At 39.3% G+C, this 23,551-nt stretch overlaps 1 protein-coding gene across 1 annotated transcript in view; it reads right to left on the bottom strand.

Annotated features, from left to right (window-relative positions):
- cdkal1 (CDK5 regulatory subunit associated protein 1-like 1) overlaps positions 1-23,551 on the bottom strand; it is a 230,031-nt gene that overhangs the window by 186,776 nt on the left and 19,704 nt on the right. Inside the window, exon 4 of the mRNA XM_083894656.1 lies at positions 4,837-4,921. Within this exon, the coding sequence (XP_083750782.1) occupies positions 4,837-4,921 (85 nt within the window). The remainder of the gene's footprint in view (positions 1-4,836; positions 4,922-23,551) is intronic.

Raw genomic sequence — 23,551 nt, 5'->3', positions numbered from 1 at the left:
GTGTTAGACCATGCAGAAATAAAGGACGATTGAATGAATGATGAATGGCTTGATTTGTCCAATAGTGTATTCTGTAATTTAGCCCAATCGCTAGTCTCTGACAGGGTGAATAACATATGTATGTAAATTCAGTTACACAGTGGATTGATTTTATTTGCTAACCATGACCTTTGCCTTTGGTAAATATGTGGCCAGGAATCAATGACATAAAATCACTTGGCCCACTGACTTGCTGTAATCCTTTCACCACCTGTAACTCAAAAAAGAAATGGTATCTATCCATCTATAAAGCAAATTGTGTCTGTCGTTCCGTCTGTCTGTCTGTGATGGGCATATCTCGCTGACCGCTAGTCAGATCACTCCAAGACTTTGGATAAGGGTTGAGCATGGCCTGATGGTGTGCATCCTTGATTTTCACGTTTTTTGGAGTAATTTTCATGTTTGCTAATTCATCACGCTACACCGAGCAGGCAGCGGCTCATCAGCAGCAGCTGTGCTGTCTGAGGCAGGGAGGTGGGAGTGAAAAGGCTGTCCTCACGGTGGGTGGGACATTTTCACGCAGCTCAACGCAGAACATGGAGTTATACTGAAACGAAGAAGTCCGTGTCCATTCACCAATACTCGAGCACATATTTATTTAGCAGTAGCATGCCACTATTTTGCGGCTAACTTGGCGAACCTGTTTCCAAAGGTAAGCTAGCGAGGCTACGATTAGCATTAGCGTAGCTAGCTGTTTTGTGACCGTCAGCCAGGCTTGAATCTCTTTACAAGGCACGTTTGATTTGCAGTGTGCACATACTTCCTACGGGCACTGCGCTAGTTGTGATAAAACAGTGGAAATGTGTTTACCTATGATATAAGTAACAATATTAGAGATGTTTTCACCTATTCTTCAGCAAAAACTGTTTATTTGTGAAATGTAACTCTTTATTCAAGGCCTTTTAAAACATATAAATATGAAAACTATTTTTAAATTCAGGAAATTCAAACTCATGCGTATAAATATATTTACATCATGTGACACGATAAATAAGGCTGAGTAAAAAGCTGCAAAAGTCCACTCTAAGCAGGAAACTTTAGGTCCATTTTCCATTACACATTTTGGCAACGTCTTGAATCAACGGCCTTGAATTTGTGAAGAAGCTTCTGCCAAGACAACACTGAGCCAACAGAAGAGCGTCCTGTAGCCAGAGGGCATAATCCATATTCACCACTCAGCCTACACATCTGTTATAAATACACAGTATAAGTACAGCACACAACACGTTGGACTTCTTCCAACGGTTCATTCTGCGGTGTGCGTCCCTATTCAATTAACATTAATGATTTTTTTTTCTTATGGTTGGTTCATGAATACTAAATTTGTATTGAAATGAATGTAAATATAATGTGGGAATTGGTGTATTTTGAAAATAGAAGTACGGGACGCCGAGTTGGCTCCTAATTCGTTAAGCGTACATTCCCTTGATCATACAAATTACTAGAGACAGCCAAGTGAACACACACACTCGCACATACACATTTAATTACATGCTGTTGAGCAACTGTTTTTGTAATGCATTCCAGGTTCATTGATTCGAGAGGTCCCCGACACTGAATTACGCTATAGATTTTGGCATTTTAAACACACACGTGCACAACCAAACATAAAATGGTACTTGACATTTAAGCATTTCAAACTGCTCTACTGGAGGTTTAGGAAACTTAGTGAGTTCCTGATGTTTGAGTGAAAAAGTGGGGCAGAGTACACCGTTACTGGAGGTGGCCAAGATATATCGTCTAAGAGAATATTGTGATTGATGTTTAAAAGATGTGCATTTAAATGACTTCTCAAATAAAAACTATGAAACACGCACCGACACTGCACACACTATGAATGTGTGCAGCAGAAGCTTATTCATGCAGTGCTGTGCAAAAGTCACAGGGCACCACTAAATTTGTTGTTTTTATGGCTGTTGGAATGATGTGGTTAAAAGATGGTCTCACATATGAGCAAACTTTCAATCAGTTAAACTCGCTCAAGCATTTCTTGAATAAGCTGGGAGTAATAAGCCTTTTTCACAGCAGATATTTATTTCAATAAATACATTTCTAAATAAAATGAATAGTAGTACAAACGCATATTTTACTCAGAATATAATTAGGGTTCCACTCCAGGTTTAAGAGATGTATAATGTTTCCGCTTTGTTGTTGTTTTCTGAAAAAGATTTATTTTAAAAGTGCATACACATTTCCTGCATTTTCTGGATAAGGTGATTAGATAATTACTAAATAAAACTCTTTATAGTACTGCTAAAACTAGAAAAGCACTCATGGCAGCTTAGCCCCCCACAAAATAGCAATAAAAATAGTGATAGCGTCTACGGATCACACCCAAATTTTAATCACTTGTTCCTGGTCCCATTGCGGAAATTTCCTGAAAATTTTATCTATATCCATCTGCGACTTTTTTGGGTTGTGTTGCCAACAGAAACAAACTCCAGCGAAAACATATACCTCCTGGCAGAGGTCAATAGAACAACTAATGTTGGCCTCAGACCTGCATTAATGTACCTATATGGCCTTTGCATCTAATTACACTGTTTTGTGTCACATTCACTCTCCTCTGTGGGGTTTTTTGTGTTGCCTTTTCGTAAATGTCCTGCATACTTGTTGAGTCAAAGAAGACAAAGAGCCACCAAAACGAAAATTGCAGCAGAAGCAAAACTACAATAGATAATAGCGATTTTATATGAATAACATATCAAATAAATTGCAACAATGTCGTTTAATGTCATGGATTATGCCAGCACAAAAACGATTTTGAATGTGCACTTGGTGTCCTTGAGCAATAATCACAAATACATGGATGTATTTAATATAAAACATTGTAATATCCATATGCTTAATTCTGGGCACCAACCTCATATACATACCTACACTTAGAAAAGCGAGTCATTTTCCCAAACACTTGGCATGGATGCCAACTGAGCCCCAGTTCTCCAGAAGTAATAAACTGTCTTTTCACTGCATCTCTCCAAACCATGATGGAAGACTGCTGAAAAGCCCCTGTGCTTCCATTTCAAACCCCTCAACTCATTAACTAAGCACGGTTACTTCTGTGGCCATTCATTTGTGTGTGTTGGTTGAACAGAACGCCCCACGCGCCACATGCCACTGGGAAACAATTTGTATTACAGACCAATGTATATATACACACACACACACACAATTATACAGAAATGGAAGATGAAATGCACATGCCTGAGTTAACCATTTTGTTCATGAACACAGATCAACATAATAATTCAAAAATACATAAACATTTAACAGGAGTTATTATGTAAATTTACCAATTAATAATAGACCAAGCTTTCCTTTAACTGTGAATTCTAAGAGTGTTATGCTGCCTGCCTCATTCCTGAGACTATATCTAAAAAAGAAAAACTAACTTTGAGCGGTGACAAACTTTATATGAAAACCTTTTAATATTCATTCACCAACTGATATATTATGTGTGTGCATGTGTGTGGTACCAGGTGTTGCAGGCATTTCTTTTTCCAATCACATGAAGTGAAGACAAAAACAAAAGTATAAAAAAAAAAAAAAAAAAAGAGCAACTTCAAGAGGGCATTTGAAACCGGTCTGATCACAAACCCCCTCATTTCTGTTCCCCAATCAAGCAAGAACTTTTTTTACCCCCATGTATGAGCACAGGCGTGCACATGTGTGTCTGCTTCTCCATGAATAGAGCATTAATTGCATTAGCATTACAGCTGGGTGATTTCCAGTCAAAGAAAAACTCTGGCATCAAAAAGGAGGACATTAACTGGTCTTGAAGTGTGTTATTATTTTGTGCTTTTCAATTTAGAAAAGAAATTCTTTTGAATAAAAAGTGGCATGACAGAAAGAGAACGCAAAAATGCCAAGGGAAACTGTTCGCCCTTAACTGTTCACCCGTTATGATAAGCTACTCCATCCTGATGATTCAGACATTCAAAATCCACAATATGACAGATGATAAATTGCTGCATTTTGCATTTAGCTTAAATTGCAAATTGTCTATGAAAGCCAACAAATTAAAAAGCCTTCAATTTGTCCATTCAAACGTGTGAGATAACTGTCCTGCTACAGCAATGAGGACATTTAGAGGGAGCTTTTTAGTTTGTCCAAATGTACAAGCTATGACCATGGAAAACAATGCTTAAGTGTCATCTCAGTACATTTGCTGGGCACAACCATTTAATCAATTTATATTCCTGTGTATATAACATCCAAAGCCCAAGAACAGAATCCCAGAACCCACGGTAACACATTTAAATAGCTTTTTTTGTCACATATATCACAAAGATTTTCAAGAAGATGGAGTAAGTAAACATTTGAAAAGTGTCTTTGAACATTTGTTACCAAATCATAATTATCTTCTTGGTTGAAGTGAAAAATCTTAATGGTTGTCTTATATTGACACTAAATGCCAACAATAACCCAGTTCCGATTTTACACATACAATTACCTTATAACTCATTATGTGTATGTGTGTGTGTGCGTGTGTCCCTGATGGAGGAAAATTAATTAAAATGTAAAACAGTTTCCAGCTTAATTTATCTGTGTTTATGCAAATTCCGGTTGCCTTTCTCGTCTGTTATTCCTGTCTCTCTCCATATTTCAGCAGTGCAACAAGACGAGTGATAAAGTCAGTATATGGAAATCATGACATCGGGTGACAGGACGTAGAATACGCTTACATACAAAAACATGCAGAGAAGAAAATGTGTTTTCTATAGAAAAACCTAAATGATTATATTCTGACTGCACCAAATGACAGAACAGAGTGTGTGTTTAGTGTTATTTCCATACTTGATGGAGTTCCTGAAGTGGTCCTCTGCAGGGTTTTTCACTGTGCAACTGTTGAGCAACCACAGGTCTGCTTCCTTTGGGTCATCTGTAGAAACAAAGAGAGAGAGAATAAGTACACATTTTCACATAATCACAAGTAAGAGGGAGGAAGAAAAATGTATATAAATCCAATCAGCACATAATTATTCCAAAAAACTGATTTTTTTTGTGTAACACAGGACTAAAAAGGTAAAATATGCTCACTGGCACAGTTACTTAGTGTGATAAGCAAACAATCTGTCAGTGGACTCTCACACCATAATGATCTCACGTTTCACAAATTTCCAACCACTCTCTAAATTGTCATTTGCATTTAGAAATGTGCTTCCCTCCCACAGAATACGCTCTTTTAAAATAAATGCATGATTTAATACACTATCATCTAGGATTTGGAAAATACTTCTGCATGTTATCATTCCTTTGAAAACCATCTGTACATATTTGTGATACTTGTTTTGCTCATAACTGACTGCACCTACTGCAGAAAATTGAACTTGTGAAAACCAAATGTGACCTGATCAAAGAGGACTTCCTTATTTTTAATTAGTCACAAGTCAGAGCTCATTTCAAGGTTTCATCAGCTGTTTGTTTAAAATTCTGTGAATGTTTTGTGTCACGTTGCGATGTAGCCTTCCAGGAAAAAGGACCTGGGTTTGTGACCTGGTTCTCCCCAAAGTTCAAAAACATTGGACACTCTAAATTGAAGGTGTGATATCTTAGTGTAGTACTGTCTGTTCCCAACCTGGCTGCTGTAACAACTACATTTCCTGAGTGTGGGATCAATAAAGTCATATCTATTTTAAACCTGGTCGTCAGGACCCATTGCCCTGCATGTTTTAGGGCGCTTTCACAACTATAGTTTGATTGTTTTGGTCCACATCAGTACGTGGGTACATATCCATAGTTCTAAACGAACCAAAATAGACCATCGGCACAAGAACCAGACTAAATCCCCATTACTACCGGACGCGTCATCACTGCGGAACGTAAGCGCCATGGTCACTGGAGCTGATCGCTGCATACGGCTGGCTCGCAAGGCAGCGTTCACGGCAGCATTGCGCCATTTGGTTTGGTTACTTTCACACCAGAGGAACCGTACTAAAGTAGGGCAGATAAAGCAGTCCGAGACTACCCCTTCAGGCAGATCCCGGAACGGTTGATTTGGTGTGCACCAAAGTACCGAGATTACATTCACACCTACGCAAACGATCTGAATCAAGGGACCAAACACGTTTGGTGCGCACCAAATGATATAGGTGTGAAAGCACCCTTGGATGTTTCCCTGCTCCAACACACCTGAGTCCAATGTTCAGCTCGTCAACAAGCTCTGCCAAAGCCTGATAATGAACCATTCATTTGGATCAGGTGTGTTAGACTAGGGAAACATCTAAAACATGCAGGGCAGTGGGTCCTGAGGACCAGGATTGAGAAACCCTGGTGTAGGTGATTCGTCGTTGTAGTGTGCACATGGACAAACATGGAAATGGGCTGATAACAAAATGAATGTCATGCGGACCCGAGTGGCTCTTTAAGTACTTGTGGACATGGTAAGTTGAAGTCCTAAAACACCCCTTAAAGTTATGAGGACAAGCTACAAACCACAATGCAACGGTTTCAAAGAAAAATAATTCACACACACAAAAAAAAAGAATCGTGTTCACGCACATATAAACACACACACCCATATTCACAGCTTGCCGTGTTAAGCTCAAATGCTACTCTGGGTGATGGTGGCAGACTTTGCATGGCACTGCCAGGAGAGCCATCACACACAAAGACGTTTATACTCCAGGGGATATGGCACTGCAGTGGTAGAAGCTTGCTCCTTTACGCTACATTGAACCAGGTATTTCACTTAGAATCAGCTTCCCGGCTGCATTCAAGCATACACACAAACACTCACGGTGTTTGCCGCATTACTCTGTGATACACACGCACAGTGCTTTTTCACACAGAAGGTCTCAGAGTGCAGAGAAAGGGGAAGATTACCAGAAACACTTGGCCTTCGGTCAGCACTGTTCCTGAACACCTCACCCTCACCAAAACACTTGCATGCATGCATGTGTGCAGACAAACATTTGTAGTTGTAGGATAAATCTGTACTTTTGGGAATACCATTTATAAACATTATGATTTCCTGTAACAGACACAACATGACCAATAAAAACAAGTCCAAACCCAACACATGATTTCAGTGCTGCCAGTGTGACTCACAATGTTTTAGTGCCTGTGCTGCTCGTGCAGCTGTATTTCTGTTTTTACGAGACATCATTAAGTCTAAACTAAGCTTACAGCATGTCAAAATCAGCTAACATACCTAGAGGCCCAATGACTGTATTAAATGATCTCTGAAAGGTGTCATGACATGTGTATCAAAAGATGTCAATTTATTTTTTGTCATATTTTGATTTTTTTCCCCTTATCAGGCCCATTTCGCTGAGTGAGTTGGCTTAATTTTGTTGCCATTAGTATAAACCAGAAGAGGACCTTATCAGGACCAGTAGTCCTCATGGGGACCAAAGCCTTTCCCAAATGACGCAGAGCTATCTTCTACAAATAATCATAATTATTCCAGGCAGGCTGTAGATTGAGATCACAGGTCGAAGGTCAGCTCATCCTTCTTCATTGCATCGCAAATGTCTAAAATACACTAAAAGTTATTTGTCATAGTTCAAAGTTCTCCTCCCAACTTTTTCCTCCTCTCCACATTTCTGGGGCACTGGTTAAGGTCCAAGGCAGAGTGTGAACTGTGGCTATGTTATGGTTGGAGTTGTGGTTAAGGTGAGGGATAAGGTTTTGGTTCACTGTGCAAATGAATGGAGGTCAAATCAGTGTGTGTGTGTACCACGCAGGACTAGTGGGAGTGGTCTCAGCTGTGTGGTTTCTGTCCTAAGGGAGGATTTTCAGACATACAATAACAACCTCTCTATCAGTACATGCACACACTCACACACACATTGAGAACACAGCTACAGTAAAAAAACAAAAAAAAACAAAAAAAAAACAATCATATCTACAGACTCTGAACAACGTAAACAATAAACATTCACAGAATACAAGATGTACAGCAAAAAGCAAAATGAAGTCTAGACTGCTTTGGTCATTAATAAACTGGAGTGACAGCATCCAAAACTGCTTCCCCAACTCAGTTTAGGTAAATAGATTTAAAAAAAACTTTTTTTTTTTAAAAAAGAAGTATGATTCCGAATTTGAACTTTAACCCATATTACAAGCTAAAGCTTAGTGAATAGGACTTCATAAATGTTCATGTAATTTAAAAGTTGTTCCTTTTATTTTAACAAAATGGTTAGAGTTAAAACTTTCATCCAATATTACTGTGACATATGCCAAGTAGAATGTTCAGACAGAGGCGCCATTCACCCTGATATGACCGCCCCATCAAAAATAATCTTGGAGACATTAATTGTAGGGTGAAATCCTACAATGTGTAACTTTAAGACGAAATATATTTCATGACTGAGAACTGAAAACTACATTCTGGACTTTTGGCCTTCAGTGGTGTGTGAGACCTTCTCCGGTCAGCTGTGTTTACATTTGGTTCAACAGTTGTCAAGATTTTAAACAAAGAGAGAAATGTGGCCACAGAAGGAAGTGACTGTTTGTTTTATCATGCACACAAAGAGAAATACAATGTTTAAAAGAGTCTAAAAAATGTAAAACTGCAATGTCTGTGTAACAGTTTAGTCGGATTTAGTCAAACATTATTAATTCATTGGTCTAGCATGTGTTTTCAGTGTGGGAAAGTAGATAACCTTCAATGATTAAGCTGTTTGCAGGTTATAAATTCCTTCCATATGTAAAGATGATATTGGGAAATGTCTGGAAAGGCATATTTGCATACAATTTGAATATGTATAGAACTGCAGCCAATGGCATGGGAGTGGTTTGTTTAATTTTGCATATCATGGTCATCAAGCAATTATGTGACTGGTTTGTAGAACAGAATGTGCAGACTGTTGCTTTATCTGATAAAGAAAAGGCCCAGAGGGTGAGACAAGCCTACGAGTGCGTACACAAGTTTGGACATGCACGTGTCTGTGTGTGTGTGATAATAAATGCCAGGAAGTATTTCTGTACTTGCATGGAGAACATGGAGTACCCATTAAAAAGCTAAATAAAAAAAAACTGTATTAAGTACTAAACAAATCAAAGTAAAGCACCAGTTCAAGTATAAAAGGTCATTGCACTGTTGTGCAAAAAAGGCATTAATTGAGAACATTTTGGAAGCAAATTTCAAAGCACGCAAAATATTAATATCAAGAGTGAATTGATAAAGAAAACAAATTATAATGACCTGTGGGTAAACAGCCATGGAGAGGAATAGGTGGAATTCACATTTAGCAATAATGAATTGGTGCTCAGTCATTTTTTTTTATAAAAAAGAAAATACATAAATACCTGAGTACAAGCCAACACTGCAGAAGAGAGGAGAGGTGTTTAAAGGACTCGTATCATACCCCATTTCTTATTTTTCTTAAGTAAAACAAAACTTAAGGGACAGGAAATTACATCAGCAAGAGGCTGGGAGCTCTAGCAGGCACATTGCCGTCATATATAACATGTATCCACTGGACAGATAAATCCTCTGAGGCTGGAAGTTTGTGTAGGACTCTGTGCTGCACTGTGGAGCCAAAAACAGAACTTTTCGTGGACTTCTTGTTTTCGAATACAGTTGCCCTCGCCAGCACTCTGGCGTGTTTTACGGACAAAGCTGAGCTCCGTGAGACAACAATTCCAGGAATTTAGCACATTTTGACGTCCCGATGAGCACGGAAGTCAACTTCGCAAGTTTTATATCCTGTACTTAGACTGAGGAGGACCACAAAAGCATGAGTGAGTCATCTTTTTTCACACTTTGGCGACTGATAGGACCTCCCAAATATAAGGATTTAAATTATTAAATTGATTGCGTTACACTCTGCAGTGTAACCATTAGATGTCACTTACTCTTACACACTAGTCCATCAAACCTTGAACAATACAAAATAAGCAAAAGAGAAACACAATAGCAGTTTTGGGTGGTTGGAAATTTACAAGACACCTGACGTGTTTTACTGAAGTGAACGCCTCCTGTTTTACCTGTCTGCCAACAGAAGCTTTTCACAACTTTGCATGTATTCAATGCCATCTTTCACTAAGTGCAGCCCACCGGAGAAAAACCTGTTTCATATTCTATACAATATAAGATACATATTTAAACTGACCCAAACCAAATTGTTTTTCTTCCCATTTTCCTTTTCATGTGCATCTGCACCAGTTCCAAATGACCAAATATGATCCATGAGGTTATTACTGTGTGAGCTTCTCTCTCTCTTTCTCTGCAGTTTAATGTGTGTATGTGTACACTTGTATTTGCTGGTATAAACACTGACCTTGTCAGGACCCTAAGTCCTCATGGAGATTTAGTTTAACTAAGATTTGAATTGTGGTTAGGTTAATGTTAGGGTTAGGCAATAACTGGTTATCGTAAAAGGTTGGGGATAATGCTTTGTTTGGACTGTCCAAATGAATGAAAGTCAATGCTGTGTCCAGAGAAGAATTGCTGTGCAAACCTCTCTCTTTTGTGTGTGTGTGTGTGTGTGTGTGTGTGTGTGTGTGTGTGTGTGTGTGTGTGTGTGTGTGTGTGTGTGTGTGTGTGTGTGTGTGTGTGTGTGTGTGGTTTTGATATTGACCCTCATTTCAACCCACAATCACTCAAGCCACTGGGATGCTGAAGAAGTAACGACTGGGGTCAAGGTCATACATTGAAAGTAGAGATAGGTTTAAGGGAGCAGGTGTATGATGTGCCAAATAAAAAATGGGATAGAAAAATGGACAAAGGAACGAGTGGAAGCGAGGAATATATACTGTACACACATAATTTTAGGTGATTGATTTAGCAATGCTATAATAACCATACAGTATAATTATTTATATTCCACTTGATTGGAACACATCCAGAAATATGTAGGCAGAAAAAAATGCTTATACAGGTTAAAGTGTCAAGTTTTTATTGTGACCTACATGAACTAATGTTGCTGGTAAAATCAGTGTTTATATTTACATGTCAATAAATATCGGATATGAAAAAGGTCTATTACACCAGGTTTATTCAAGGCATGCTTCAGCATTACATGCACATGTCTTTACAATGTATAAGTCCAACTTTGAGTTATTTCTTTCTAATCTAAATGCCAATGGTGACAGAATTTCATAGAAAATAAAAATAACAAAACAGAGACTTTGGTCACAGTGCTGTATAAAGCAGTGGGTAGGACAGACAGAAATAGAAACAGGGTTATAAGAGAGAAGTGAGTGTGAAGGTGAAACAGATGAGAGTCACCACCCAAATAGAACCAACAATATTAGCAACAATTAGAAAATAAAAAATGATTTAAAAAACAGATGTAAAAGGGTGAAGAACAAGAGAAAAAGTAGATTAGACAAGAGATCGGAGTGAAGAGATGGAAGAAAGTGTCATTAGAAAGACATTTGTTCCAACCTTAAAAAAAAAATTGTTTCATAAACACAACATCAACCCATCTTGCTGCTTCATGCGTGAGCTGTGTGTGTTTTCAACCTTGAAATTATACAAATATTTTGTTTTGAGCAAAACTACATCATTATGTATGTATTCTGCTGTATTTGCACATTTTGTGTCCATTGTTGATTTGCCCGCAGGTGTGAGCAGCACCCTACAGGGAAACAGATGAGGCTCAGCTGCACGGTCAAAAGGCAGAAAACACACAAACAATAACAGGGAAAATGGGAATAAGGTTTATTTCCCTAAACTCCGGTGTATCCACTGTATGCAGATGTGTTGATTCACAAAATCACGCAGATGAAAACTGCAAACTGCCAATTTGCTCCAGTTATTTACAGCAAATGCACAACAAACAGGTTTTATTACTTGAGTGAGAGCATTTATGGATGGAATTTATGTGCAAGTTCCTTAAAACGAGCTGGTTAAAAATAGAAAATATCTATTTAAGATTCAATATTGCATAGAGTGAGGGTCTCAAAACAATCAATAGATAAAAGTTTGCAAGTGTGGATCACTTCAAATCAGAAGAAGAAGAGTTGGCAATGGTCTGTATTTATATAGAGCTTCTGGTCTTGATGAGGACATAGACTAGCAGAGCCAGGAATTGAACCCACAACCTTCCAGTTGAAAGCTGAGCTGCCATTGCTCAATCCTAACTGCTCAGAAAATGACTTTGGATACTTGAGTACAGGAAATGTCATAGATTTTTACTAGTAAGTAATATTATAAAACAGTAACTTCTACCAAAGCGATTACCTGGTAAGATACTTATACTTTTACTCAAGTATCCCTTTAATCTTTAAGCTACTTTATACAAGAATGTACATAGTGACACCAGTTATCACATGAAGTGTCAACCTTATAAAAATGTACAAGCGTGCAGGCAGGCCAGAGAGAGCAGGAACCTCACTGCTCTTCTACGACGATTCTGAAAAACAGGACAATTCTGTCGTCTTTGCCTTTACTGGTTTGTTTCGACCAAAAATAACAGTAAAATAAAATAACAGTGTTAAGCACGATATATATACTGTATAAAAGTGTAGGCAGCACTGTGGTGCACTGTCACCCGGGGATAGTCCTCAGGCCTTTGCACAGAGTAAGAGGGTATAGATAATGGATGGATGGATCCTGAAATGTGTCATTCAGTACTGATGTGTTTGAAATGCAGTGAAGCATTGACACACACTCACATCTGAACCGTTCCTTTTCATTGTTTGAACTAAGCCCTTGGAGTAAATGAGAAAAAACACGACAAGAAAAAAAAAAGAAAGAAAGATATAGGAAGCAAAACTCACTGGAACAAATAAACCAGAAGAATGTACCAATGTCCTGGTGCTTAAAGTTGTCATGACACGCACATCAAAGTGCTGGTAGCTTCTGCATATGTATGATGATAATGACTCATCTTGTACTCGGTTCACCGACTCTCATCCAACTAAGCGATGCGCCGCCCCAACCACACTCGCCATTCCTCCAGTAAGCTGGTAGCTTCTCCAGCTCTCCCTTAAACGCACCTGAAATATCCTCCTCGTCTTGCTTTTTCTCAGAAACATCACTCTCAGATTCTTCTTCATTTAACACAGCAGACAGGCTCCGGTCTTGTGTTCTCCACAAAAGGAACTATAGGCTGCCTTTGTTGTTTACCGATTATGGAGTTAAATTTGTTCCACTGATACCGAGTCACCAGCTGACTGACAGAACTGATCAGTAACGAGTCGTTATCCGTTTTTCCATTTTGATTTTGTAAACGAGAACCTGAGAAAACAAGTCGTTTTTTCGTGTTTTTTTCTGTTCAAGTTACATATTGGATTTTTTTATTTGTGGATCTCAAAACACGCATACAAATCAAGAAATACGTGTGGATCACAATTTGCACACATACAAATATCAGTGGAACAAATTTAACTCCATAACTGATGATCTAATTCCACGTTGTAGCTGCAGTGGATGGACTGACAGCTCAATGGTCACAGGCTTGGAGTCGCCGTCCGTCTGGAAATCCGACAGAATAATTGTCAAGTATCTAACATTTGATACGTACTATTATTTTTGTCGTATTTGACAGGGAAACCTTGTGTGACAGAAAGCGACTCCAAGCCTCTGACTAATTCCGGTCCAAAACTCGGTAGCCAATCAGCGTTTTTGTTCACTCAATTCATAAAGTGTTGCTTGCTTCGTTAAGTGTTGTTTGAAAATATTGACACAAATCTAATTCCATACCCCTGTTGCAGCTCATTTTAACAGAAATACATATGCAGAACACCTAGAACTGTAATAATACACACAGTTGTGTGTGGTTGCGTAACAAGGTACATCCCATTGGTTTATTTAAGTGAGTGAAAAGTGAGGTTTAAAGAGGCGACAGCCAATCATCAAAGAACAATCATGGCTTTTGGAGCATTTTCAGATAATCTTTATACCAAAGACAACAGACGGTGAAAATGGAAGCCAAAAGCATATTTCAGGTGTCATTCAGACAGTGTTAGGCCTCTACTACCTGATATTTTACCAAACAATCTTGAAATGGGCATTTTTCACTCCCAATTCAGCTTTTCTTCATTGCTTTTTCATTTTCTCCCCATTACTTGGACTCTTCACATTTCATTTATCCAACATATATTACATCAAATAGCTTGTTATGCTTACCTCCCTCCACCTTGACATTTTCAAAACTCTTGTTGCCACCACTTTCTCTTCTTTCCTAATTTTCTCCACCAATCAAAACTGCCATTTCCCTCCTTTCTGTTATTTTTTTTTGTACTATTCATCTGCAATCTCAACTTCAGACCTTTCTTCATTTTCATTTTTCTTCCTCCGTCTTAAAATTACAGTTTCCTCAGCTCATTCAAGTTTTTCATTTTAACTTGAATTGAAAAGTGAAAAAACTGTCAGGCATGTCCGTTGTGTTTCAAATGTATAATGATCCTATGTCCTAAGCACTGTGCACACTTCGATACTGAAGTGGTAAAAAAAAAATAGATTTTCAATTTCCGTGACCGTTTCATTCAAATCATGGACAAATGATGGCCATTCATTGACAGACCTATTTCTAATCAAAAGAAACATTTTAAAAGGTTATCTTGTAAGGTGAAGACACAGCAGTGCCAGCCTTTCTCACATTTGACGTCGCGAGTGCAGTGTTGAACTTTAAATTTATTATACTTGCGTGTAAATAATAATTCAAGGTTGATAAGTCATTGCACTTAATCTATTTTGACAATTTAAAAAAATTACCCACTCACATAAAGCCTTAAAAGAGCGTGCCGTTTTCTGTGAAAATTGCATCCAGAATGAACATGTAGTGAATCAGTTGGCAAACGTTAGTTGATAAAAGTTTTTTAAGAATAAATATTTTACGATTAATAACAAAATAATTGAAATCGCAAAATCCAAGTCCAATAACAGAACATTACAATTAGTGTAAAAGTAAAATAATGAGTCATACCAATTATGAAACTTATCGCAATTGCAATATCAGGTTATATTACCATATTATACTTACTTATACATTCTGAGAGTATATACGGTACTTTCACTCTTCTGCAGTCCAAATCAGGGCATATAAACAAACACTGTTCTATAAATAAATTCAATTACACAGTGTTAGAGTAACACATTCAGTAATTGGGACTGTTACGTAAATAATTAAAGACTTTTGCACTGTTTTGATTGCAATTCCATATAAAATGGAAATCTTACTTTCAAGCACTGTGAAACTCCCAGGGTGATTACTCTACAAACAGATTTGTTTTCTCCCTGCCGGGAGAGCACTTACCACTATTTCTGCTTCTCACTGATTATTAAGCATCCCGTTCAGATATTTCAGGCAGTTCAATGGAGTCACATCTTATTTATTTATGCAGGAAAAAAAAAAAGAGCATTGGAGGGCTTCATCTTTTCCATAAGCATAAACCTTTCATACACAATCTTTTAGTTCTCCCCATTTATAATGTACATATAGCGGACGTCACACGCAACTTGCTCACTCTGGTATCGCATTTTCCATTTCAGAAAGAATGGCATAGCAAGGTCCCAAATTTTATATATTTAAAACTTTATATAAAAATGAATTTTGTATATGTACAGTAATGTTGAATGGAGTAGTTATTTGAAAATAAATATATATTATATAATATATATATATTATCACATTATCACCAATTATCTTTTGACAGATGTTGCAGTTGCGATTTAATTCATGATTGGTGTGACTGATAATTGCATTTTTACAAAAATAAAGAGCAGGGGAATTTCTGTAGCACCTCAGAAGTTCATCATAATGCTGTCCTTTGATTTGATATTGCACTTGTTACTAGTGAAATTTCAATTAAATCCTGAGTCTCAAATGTTTTCTCATAGAATTCCCATACTGTACGTCCACTTCATAAGACTAGATGTAAAGTGCAACAGAGAAGTAAATGGGATATGCGAGTTTTCCAGGCCACAGAAAAATAGATCTATGTTGCCTCTGATTGCCCTCTGGTCTTCAGCCATGGTGGACGATATATGAAGGGAAAGGCAAAGACGGCTGTGTGTTAGTGAATGTGTGTGTAAGTAAGAGAGAGGAGAGAAGAAGTAGACAGCAGCCTCGGGGGTCAATATGATGCTTCTGGTGCTTCACACACAGACCACACCATGACCCACTTCCTCTCCCATCCTATACATTCATACAAGTGCACATGCTTTCGTGTGTGCACGCACACACCTAACCCTTGTTACTTCTGCCTTCTACCATCCATTCATTTCACCCTCCATATCAAAACACACACACATCATCTTCCCCCCCTCCATCGCCCCCATCTCTCATCACACACACACACACACACACACAGACAAAGAAACACACAGGGCATGCTGACCTTGGGATACACTGCATTGGTGGTTTATAGGGGTAAGCATGGAGGGGCAAAGGGTGGCTTCGGGGTGAATGGATACACTTGACTGAGCTAACAAGCCCCGCATGGCCTTACTTGCCGATTGGTTAACCAGGCAACTGGATGCCAAGCAAAGTGACGGTGAGAACAGGTGGACTGCAGGGGCAGGGCAGGGTGGAGCACTGACCCATTCCACAGTTCTATCAAACTCAAGTCAGATACAGTGATACTCTGATTAAAATTCAAAAACAAAAGGATTACACACAGGCTCACTAAAAGTACAGTTAAGTCCTCATGAAATACAAAGGAGAGTTAAATGTGTAAAAGCTGTATATGTTGTGGTCTGCTCTGGTACTCATTAAATTAATAATAATAAAACGGTCTTCCTTTATATAGATATTTTAATGCTGAAATGTTGCATACAATATCTTTAAAAGGGGCAAATGTAACCCACACATTCATGAGATGAGAGTGGGTTAGGAATGACAAGTTGGGCATGACTGATTGAGACAAGACAGATTCCCAGCTGACAACATTTCAGTCTAAAAGGTTCTCTCTCCTCAGGGAGTCTGTGTGTGTCCTTGTACAATTATCCTCGTGAGTACCAGAAAAAAATGTAGAAACAATAGCGATTTAGGACATTTTGGGAAAGTGAGGACATTTTGACTGGTCCTCAATTTCTATCATAAGGTTGTGACGGTTAAGGTTAGGGTAGGGAGCTAGGGAATGTCCTCTGTACGAATGCTGGGCAAATGTGTGTGTGTACCGACGTGACAAATTGTGAATGGGCATTTAAGGACTTGTTTCACCTCCTCTCACATTTTACAAGGAAGCACTCACACAGGCGCACACACACACACACACACACACACTAGACTCGTGTACACACAGAAGGGCCTAGGGGTTTTGCCGTTGTTCTATCCGTCTAGCAGGGTGAGCAACCACTCAGCCAAGGATGATAAAACAATTAAGTGTCATTAAGGAGACATTGACTGCAACAAGACACACAGACAGTACAGCTAACCACAATAAACACTTATGATAAAAAGTGAAACTGGTAGACATTTTCAATATCAGTACATTTCCAAGAACTCGATGACAAACTTGCCTGATATGACTAAGCAGTATTTTTGATAATTCCTGATAATAAATTATTGAAAAAGTATACAGTGACTTCCTTAGACTGTTTTAAGTTGATTAACAAATCATCAACGAATAACCAGTAATGAAAGACCTAGTCACAACAGGTAACATAACTCATAGATGCATATAAGTACAGCCACATAAACACAACATAGATAAACCAAATCTTTCATTCTCATCAGCAGTTAATCCTCTGATGTAACCACAGAGCAACACCAGCACAACGCTGGAACTCAAAGTCTCATATAACCCACTATCACTGCAAGGAGTAAGTATTCTGTCCTGTTGGTGCTTCATCCATCACTACAGTCATCCATTCTCCATTTATCACTGGTAGATTTTTTTATTTTATTTAAAGCTCCCATAGACCAGAAGTTCCAATTCACGCTGTATTTTGGTGTGCTATTACCTCATTTATAAAGCCCTAAAGTTTTGAAACAAACAGTTCAGCCACTGCTGAGAACGCTGGGTTTTGCTTTATTTGGTCTGAAAAAGCCTGGTATCGTTACGTAAGGATCCAGTCGTGACGAAGCCATTTTTAAACATTGATAAATCCAGAGGGGGAGCTGCGCTTCGGAGAGCTAATGTGCTAATTACGTAACTTCCGGGTACCTGGCCAATCACAAGACAGTTGGGAAAGCTCTCGTTGACTGGCCAATCACAACACAGTTCTGTCTTCTGGGGGTGATATTTCGATCTGAAACAGCGTGACTGATGAGAGCTTCAGTGAGGAGAGAATTTGGCTCGTTTGCAGCAACTAGGAGGTTTTTGACCATAAAAACAAGTTAATGTATGCAAGTAGATCTACATAACTCACATATATGTGCGATAGGGCCACTCAATGGGAGCTTTTAAAAAAAACTAATTTACTGTGCTCATTTAGTCTCCTGTAAATAGGCATTGGCTCATTACAAACCACAACTGACATCTCGCCAGGATAGTTACAGAATGCTGAGATATGTTTTGATAAGTGACACCAAATGTTTTATCATAAATAGACATACAGTGTATAGCCAAAATATACTGCATGAAAATGCCAAAAGTATTGAAAATGATGGCAACACTGAAGAGTGTTAGCCCAGTGCAGACGGTATTTAAAGAGCTTAGTCGTCAAAAGTACAAAATGTCAAATTGATAAAAGCTTAGTTAAGTGCCAGAAACTGTGCATCATACTCTCTTCTCAGAGACAGATGTGTGCATGAGAGCGTGCACGCTAAGCAGCAGGAGGAGTATGCCAAGTTAAGCACAGCAGGGTTCTCCCACAGCACTCACACCTCAAGTTTGACAACATCTTAGAGTTGTTAAGGACAGGACAGAAATCCCACATGACTAGATTTTCTTTCCAAGTCCATTTTTATTGGAGGGGCAGAGTCAGCCTGACAGATAAAGTCAGACAGAGAAGGACAGAAAAGGAAAAAGCAAGAGACTGAATAGAAAGAACAAAGTTGTACAAAAATCAAAGTGGAGCAGTAAGTGGAGATGTAGAAAAGATTCAAGGCTGAAGACAAAGGAGATTAAGAAATCGAGGTATGGAGTTGCAGGAGTCTGGGGAAAGAAAAGGGGAAGGAGAAACCTGGGAGAAAATGATAAAAATGCAGAGGATGAGACAGAAAGAGAACAAAATAACAAGGGTGCACAAAGGAGAGACCTAGCATTAGAAGATTAAGTGGGGGTATCTCAGTGAAAAATAACCGCCAAGCTCAGCTGAAAGTGGAGCAGGAATGATGAATGCTGTGAGACAAGCCAACCACTAATTTGGATGGCAGAAGTTTGCTTCTACAGGGCACGAGGCTGAAGTCAATCTGTCTTACTGTATATCTGATCACAGGCAACAGTGGGTGCACCTGGGTCCTGCTCTTAGACTAAAAATAGTAGGAACAACTGCCTAATTTCAAGTACAACAGTTAATTCCATATCTGCTCACTAGGAGCAACATTAAGGAACATTTTCCATTTGATCACTGTCTAATATCCTAGCAGTGGTCAATGCATGTTTGAAAACAGACAGTAGTGGTGGTTCTACGTGTGAATACTGGAGAAATAAAGACATTTTCCACTGTTAATTTTGAAAACAATCACTGCTAAAGATGATAAGAGGGCTTGTAGGCCATGTATATGGAGAAAAAAAAAGTACAACAAAGGAAAGTAATTACAAACATGTGGCAGTGGGTTTCCTGTGATTTTAAATGTGCAGTAAGTGTGATTTATCGAGCCACATTCAGACAGGAGATGGAAACCAGGCCTAAATAGATTTTTGCCATTACGCATTTCACCTTGCATAGATAGGATGATTTGAAGCCTCAGGTTCATGCAGTAATTGGGGCCAATCACTAGACTGCAGCTCAGACAGAAAACCATTATGATCATCAGTGCAAGAAAGAAAGATATTTCACACAGCGAGAGAGGGATTATTAGAGTCAAGGGCACAAAAGTCAGTGTTTCTGGAAGACAGAAGGGCCTGGAAGGTTACTGACTGACAGCGTAATGTACCAGTGATTTCACTTTTACCATCCACCTCAGAATGAAACATGACACGATCCTTCCAGTTCCAGATGGAGGCTGGAATTAATTGTCTTCTCATTATTAACACTGTCTGAAAGGAGAAGATTCCGCTTAGACTGGTCAGGAAGAGAGAAAAGTCAGACATGATAACCTGAAAGTGACACATTCACACCCAAACACCCTGCAACGTGTCATTCAGATGATCTAAGCTGAAGAACCAGATGATAACAACATAAGCAGCAAGCAGCACTCAAGCAGCTGTAGTGATAAAGTACAAACAACAACCAAAATGGCTTGTACACATACATACATGTAAATACCTCATAGTCATAGTCAAATATGGTGGAGATAATACTGCATATATCCTGAATTCTCCAAATTGAAGCTGAAAAAAAATTACTTTAAATTTGATGTTCACAAATGGGCTGATCATGCAGAGCCAGATTCCTAAAAATGTGATGCTGGCAAAAACCATACAGAACCTATGATGGAACACATACTCCAGTCTTATACTGCTCCACACAATGCGATTGTTCCCTGGTTGTCTGCTGCACATAAAAATGTAAATATTTTCTACTTTTTTAGCACAATGAGGCGTGGAGTCAGCAAACTCATCAGTGTCCCACTTGGTCCAGAAAGACAATAAAACAATGCCAGAGAGACGGCCTTAATATTTAGTCACTTGCAGTTGTGCGCACAGCACTGTTCCACACAACTGCATTTTTTTTCCCTCACTGGCTTTTCCGAGGCCTTTTTGAAGGGGGCGTACACCTGCACATGTCCGTGTGATGTGTCTTCAACTGAAAGCAGTATTAAGGATTAAACATCTCCAGTGAAAATTATCGAGTGTTTGCTTGAATAAATCATTTAATTGTCTAATATTTAACCTATGATAGTAGATGACTCAAATGTATTCTTCTTTACAGAGGTAAAATAAACACATCCGTCAAAATAAAGGTGTCATTGTGCAAACTGCTCGTGGAACCATCGAGAGTGCACGAGTGTGTGTGCGCGCGTGCATGGGTGTGCCTGAAAGCTAACTGTCAAAATCATGCACACCATAGTAACCACACTCTGTTCCTCATTTCACAACAATAACAGACCAGGCAAATATTGACACACTATTTCTCCGACATTGCAAAAGCGATTATACTTGCTGTTTGCCCTAGGAGATGGCAGTTTATATTCAATGAGGTGTGTGTGCGTATGTGTGTGTGTTCATTCTATTTTTCTCACTGGTCACATACACACAGACAAAGAAAGACAGAGAGAAAAGGTAAAGAAGGGAGTAGAAACCACCTGTATGTAAAAGCTCACCTGTCCTGACAAAAATAGTATACAACACATGTTCACGCTCTGAAGAAGGCATGACGCCCTACTTTTAGACAGGACACCCTAAAGACGCCCTATTTTTCCCCCGGTAACCACCAAAATGTATGTTATGATGACGCGCGGGTAAAGACAGGCGCGTGCTGGTCGCAAAAACTACGGCCAGCACGCGCCTGTATACCCGCGCGTATACCTCAAGATGTGAGTAGATGGTGGAACGGCACCTATTAAATGCTGGAGTCTCTTTGCGTAAAAGTGAAACTTGGCTGCAGCGCAGCGCGGATTATGAACTCCCCGCGACAGAACTCTCTTCTCTCCCTCTCGCCATTTGAGCAGTTAACTAAAGAGATCAGCTCATCTGATGCATCTGTTATTCCCTTTATTACAGCGCTAAAGCGTCTTCTAAAGAAAGAATGAGACCACGGCGTGAAAACAATAAAAAGTGCGCTCTTCAGAATCTGTCAACACATTTTCTAAGATCTACTTGAATCCGCTTGGATTCCTCACGACTGTACTCGATCCTCGTCATAAAGATCATTATGTATGTGTCATATTATATGGATGTGTGGATAAAACTGCGCATAGAGAAATCCATCCATCCATTCTGCGTTGGATGCGAATGATCCGTGTACAGCGGCGCACAATGCAGGAGAGTGAAGAACAGAGTCAGCAGGGGCGGTGCGCAGAAAAAAAAAGGCCCTCACCAGATGACGGGCACCCTCTATAATTGCAATGCCTTGACTTTAGTGATGTCAGTACACACAGTACCAGCCAAAACAACAAAATTAGATTAAAAAAACAAACGAAAATAAATAAATGTTACAAAATTGGCACAATAATTCATTTTGGTTTTTCAGTTTTTACTTGCCCTTACTTCATGATTCACCATAATGATCCTTCAAAAAGCCTCAGAATGCCCCATTTTTACCTCAAAGGGGGGACACCCTCTAAAAAAATCCTAGCTAAAAGCCTGATGGAGAGCATGTCGCTGGTATCTTAGCAGTGTTTTCAACTTTTAAAGGGGACATATTATATCCTATTTCACCAAGTTAACTTTGTTCCCTGGTGTCCTAATGAACATGTCTGTGATGTGCTTCGGTCAAAATACCATAAGAATGAAGCACCACAGCAGTTCAATCACCCTGCCAAAACAGCCCTGTTCAGAATGCTCTTTTTAGTAGTATCTCTTTAGGTCCACATATTAAAAAAGTAAAACGAAACTTAAAGGTCAGTAGTTATGGAGGTCTACTTACATATATTAACTTGTTTTTATGGTCAAAAACCTCCTAGTTGCTGGAAACGAGCCGATAGAAATCTGTCCTTTTTGAAGCACTTGTCAGACGCGCTATTTCAGACATAAATCTCGCCTGAGAAGACAGACTGTGCTGTGATTGGCCAGTACCCCGGAAGTGACATTCGGCACACACGCTCTCAGAAGCGCAGCTCCCCCTTCTGGAACGGTGGATGCACTGCTACTCATTAACAAAACATTGTTTTAACAGTGTTTAAAAATAGCTTCTTCACGAATCCCCGCCGCAGTCCCTTTTATGACTTTGACCCGGAGTCAGACCCAGAGTCAGAAGACACTGTCGCTCATGAAACACCTCCACAACGGACGTTATTCTTCTTCTGCGGTTCAATGTACGCAACCGGATGTGCCCAGACTAGTGCCCTGAGCAGGACGATCGGCTGTTCCGGAGAACCGATGTTTACGCAACTATAACAGGATTTTCAGAGATCTCGCTGAACCCGCAATTACAATAAAACACAGCGTTCTCAGCAATGGCTGAACTGTAGGGCTTCATAAACAAGATAATGACGCAGATACACACTAAAAACAGCGTTAATTGGAACTTCCGGTCTAGTTCCGCTTTAAGGGACAGGAAATGACAATCAGCCACAGAGGCTACTGGGAGCTAACAGCAGTTAGCATTTGGAAAATTGATCATTTGCAGGCTCTAGCAGGCACATAGCCTTAATATAACATGAATCCACTGGACAGATAAATCATCCGAGGCTGGAAGTATGTGAAGGACTCTGTGCTGCATTGTGGAGCCAAGAATAGAACTTTCGCAGACTTTGCGAACTTCTGGTTTTCGGATACTGTCTCTCGCACTCACACTCTCGCATGTTTTACAGACAAAGCGGAGCTCGGCTAGACAACAATTCCAGGAATTTAGTGCATTGTGACGTCCCACTTAGTGCGTATTTCATCTCCTGTACTTAGACTGAGGAGGACCACAAAAACATGAGTGAGTCTTCTTTTTTCACACTTTGCCGACTGA

The sequence above is a fragment of the Microchirus variegatus genome, assembly GCF_963457635.1.
Source record: "Microchirus variegatus genome assembly, chromosome: 1".
In the NCBI taxonomy this organism is placed as follows: Eukaryota; Metazoa; Chordata; class Actinopteri; order Pleuronectiformes; family Soleidae; genus Microchirus; species Microchirus variegatus.
The sequence above is the reverse complement of the archived record's forward strand: the minus strand, read 5'-3'. Positions and strand labels throughout refer to the sequence as shown.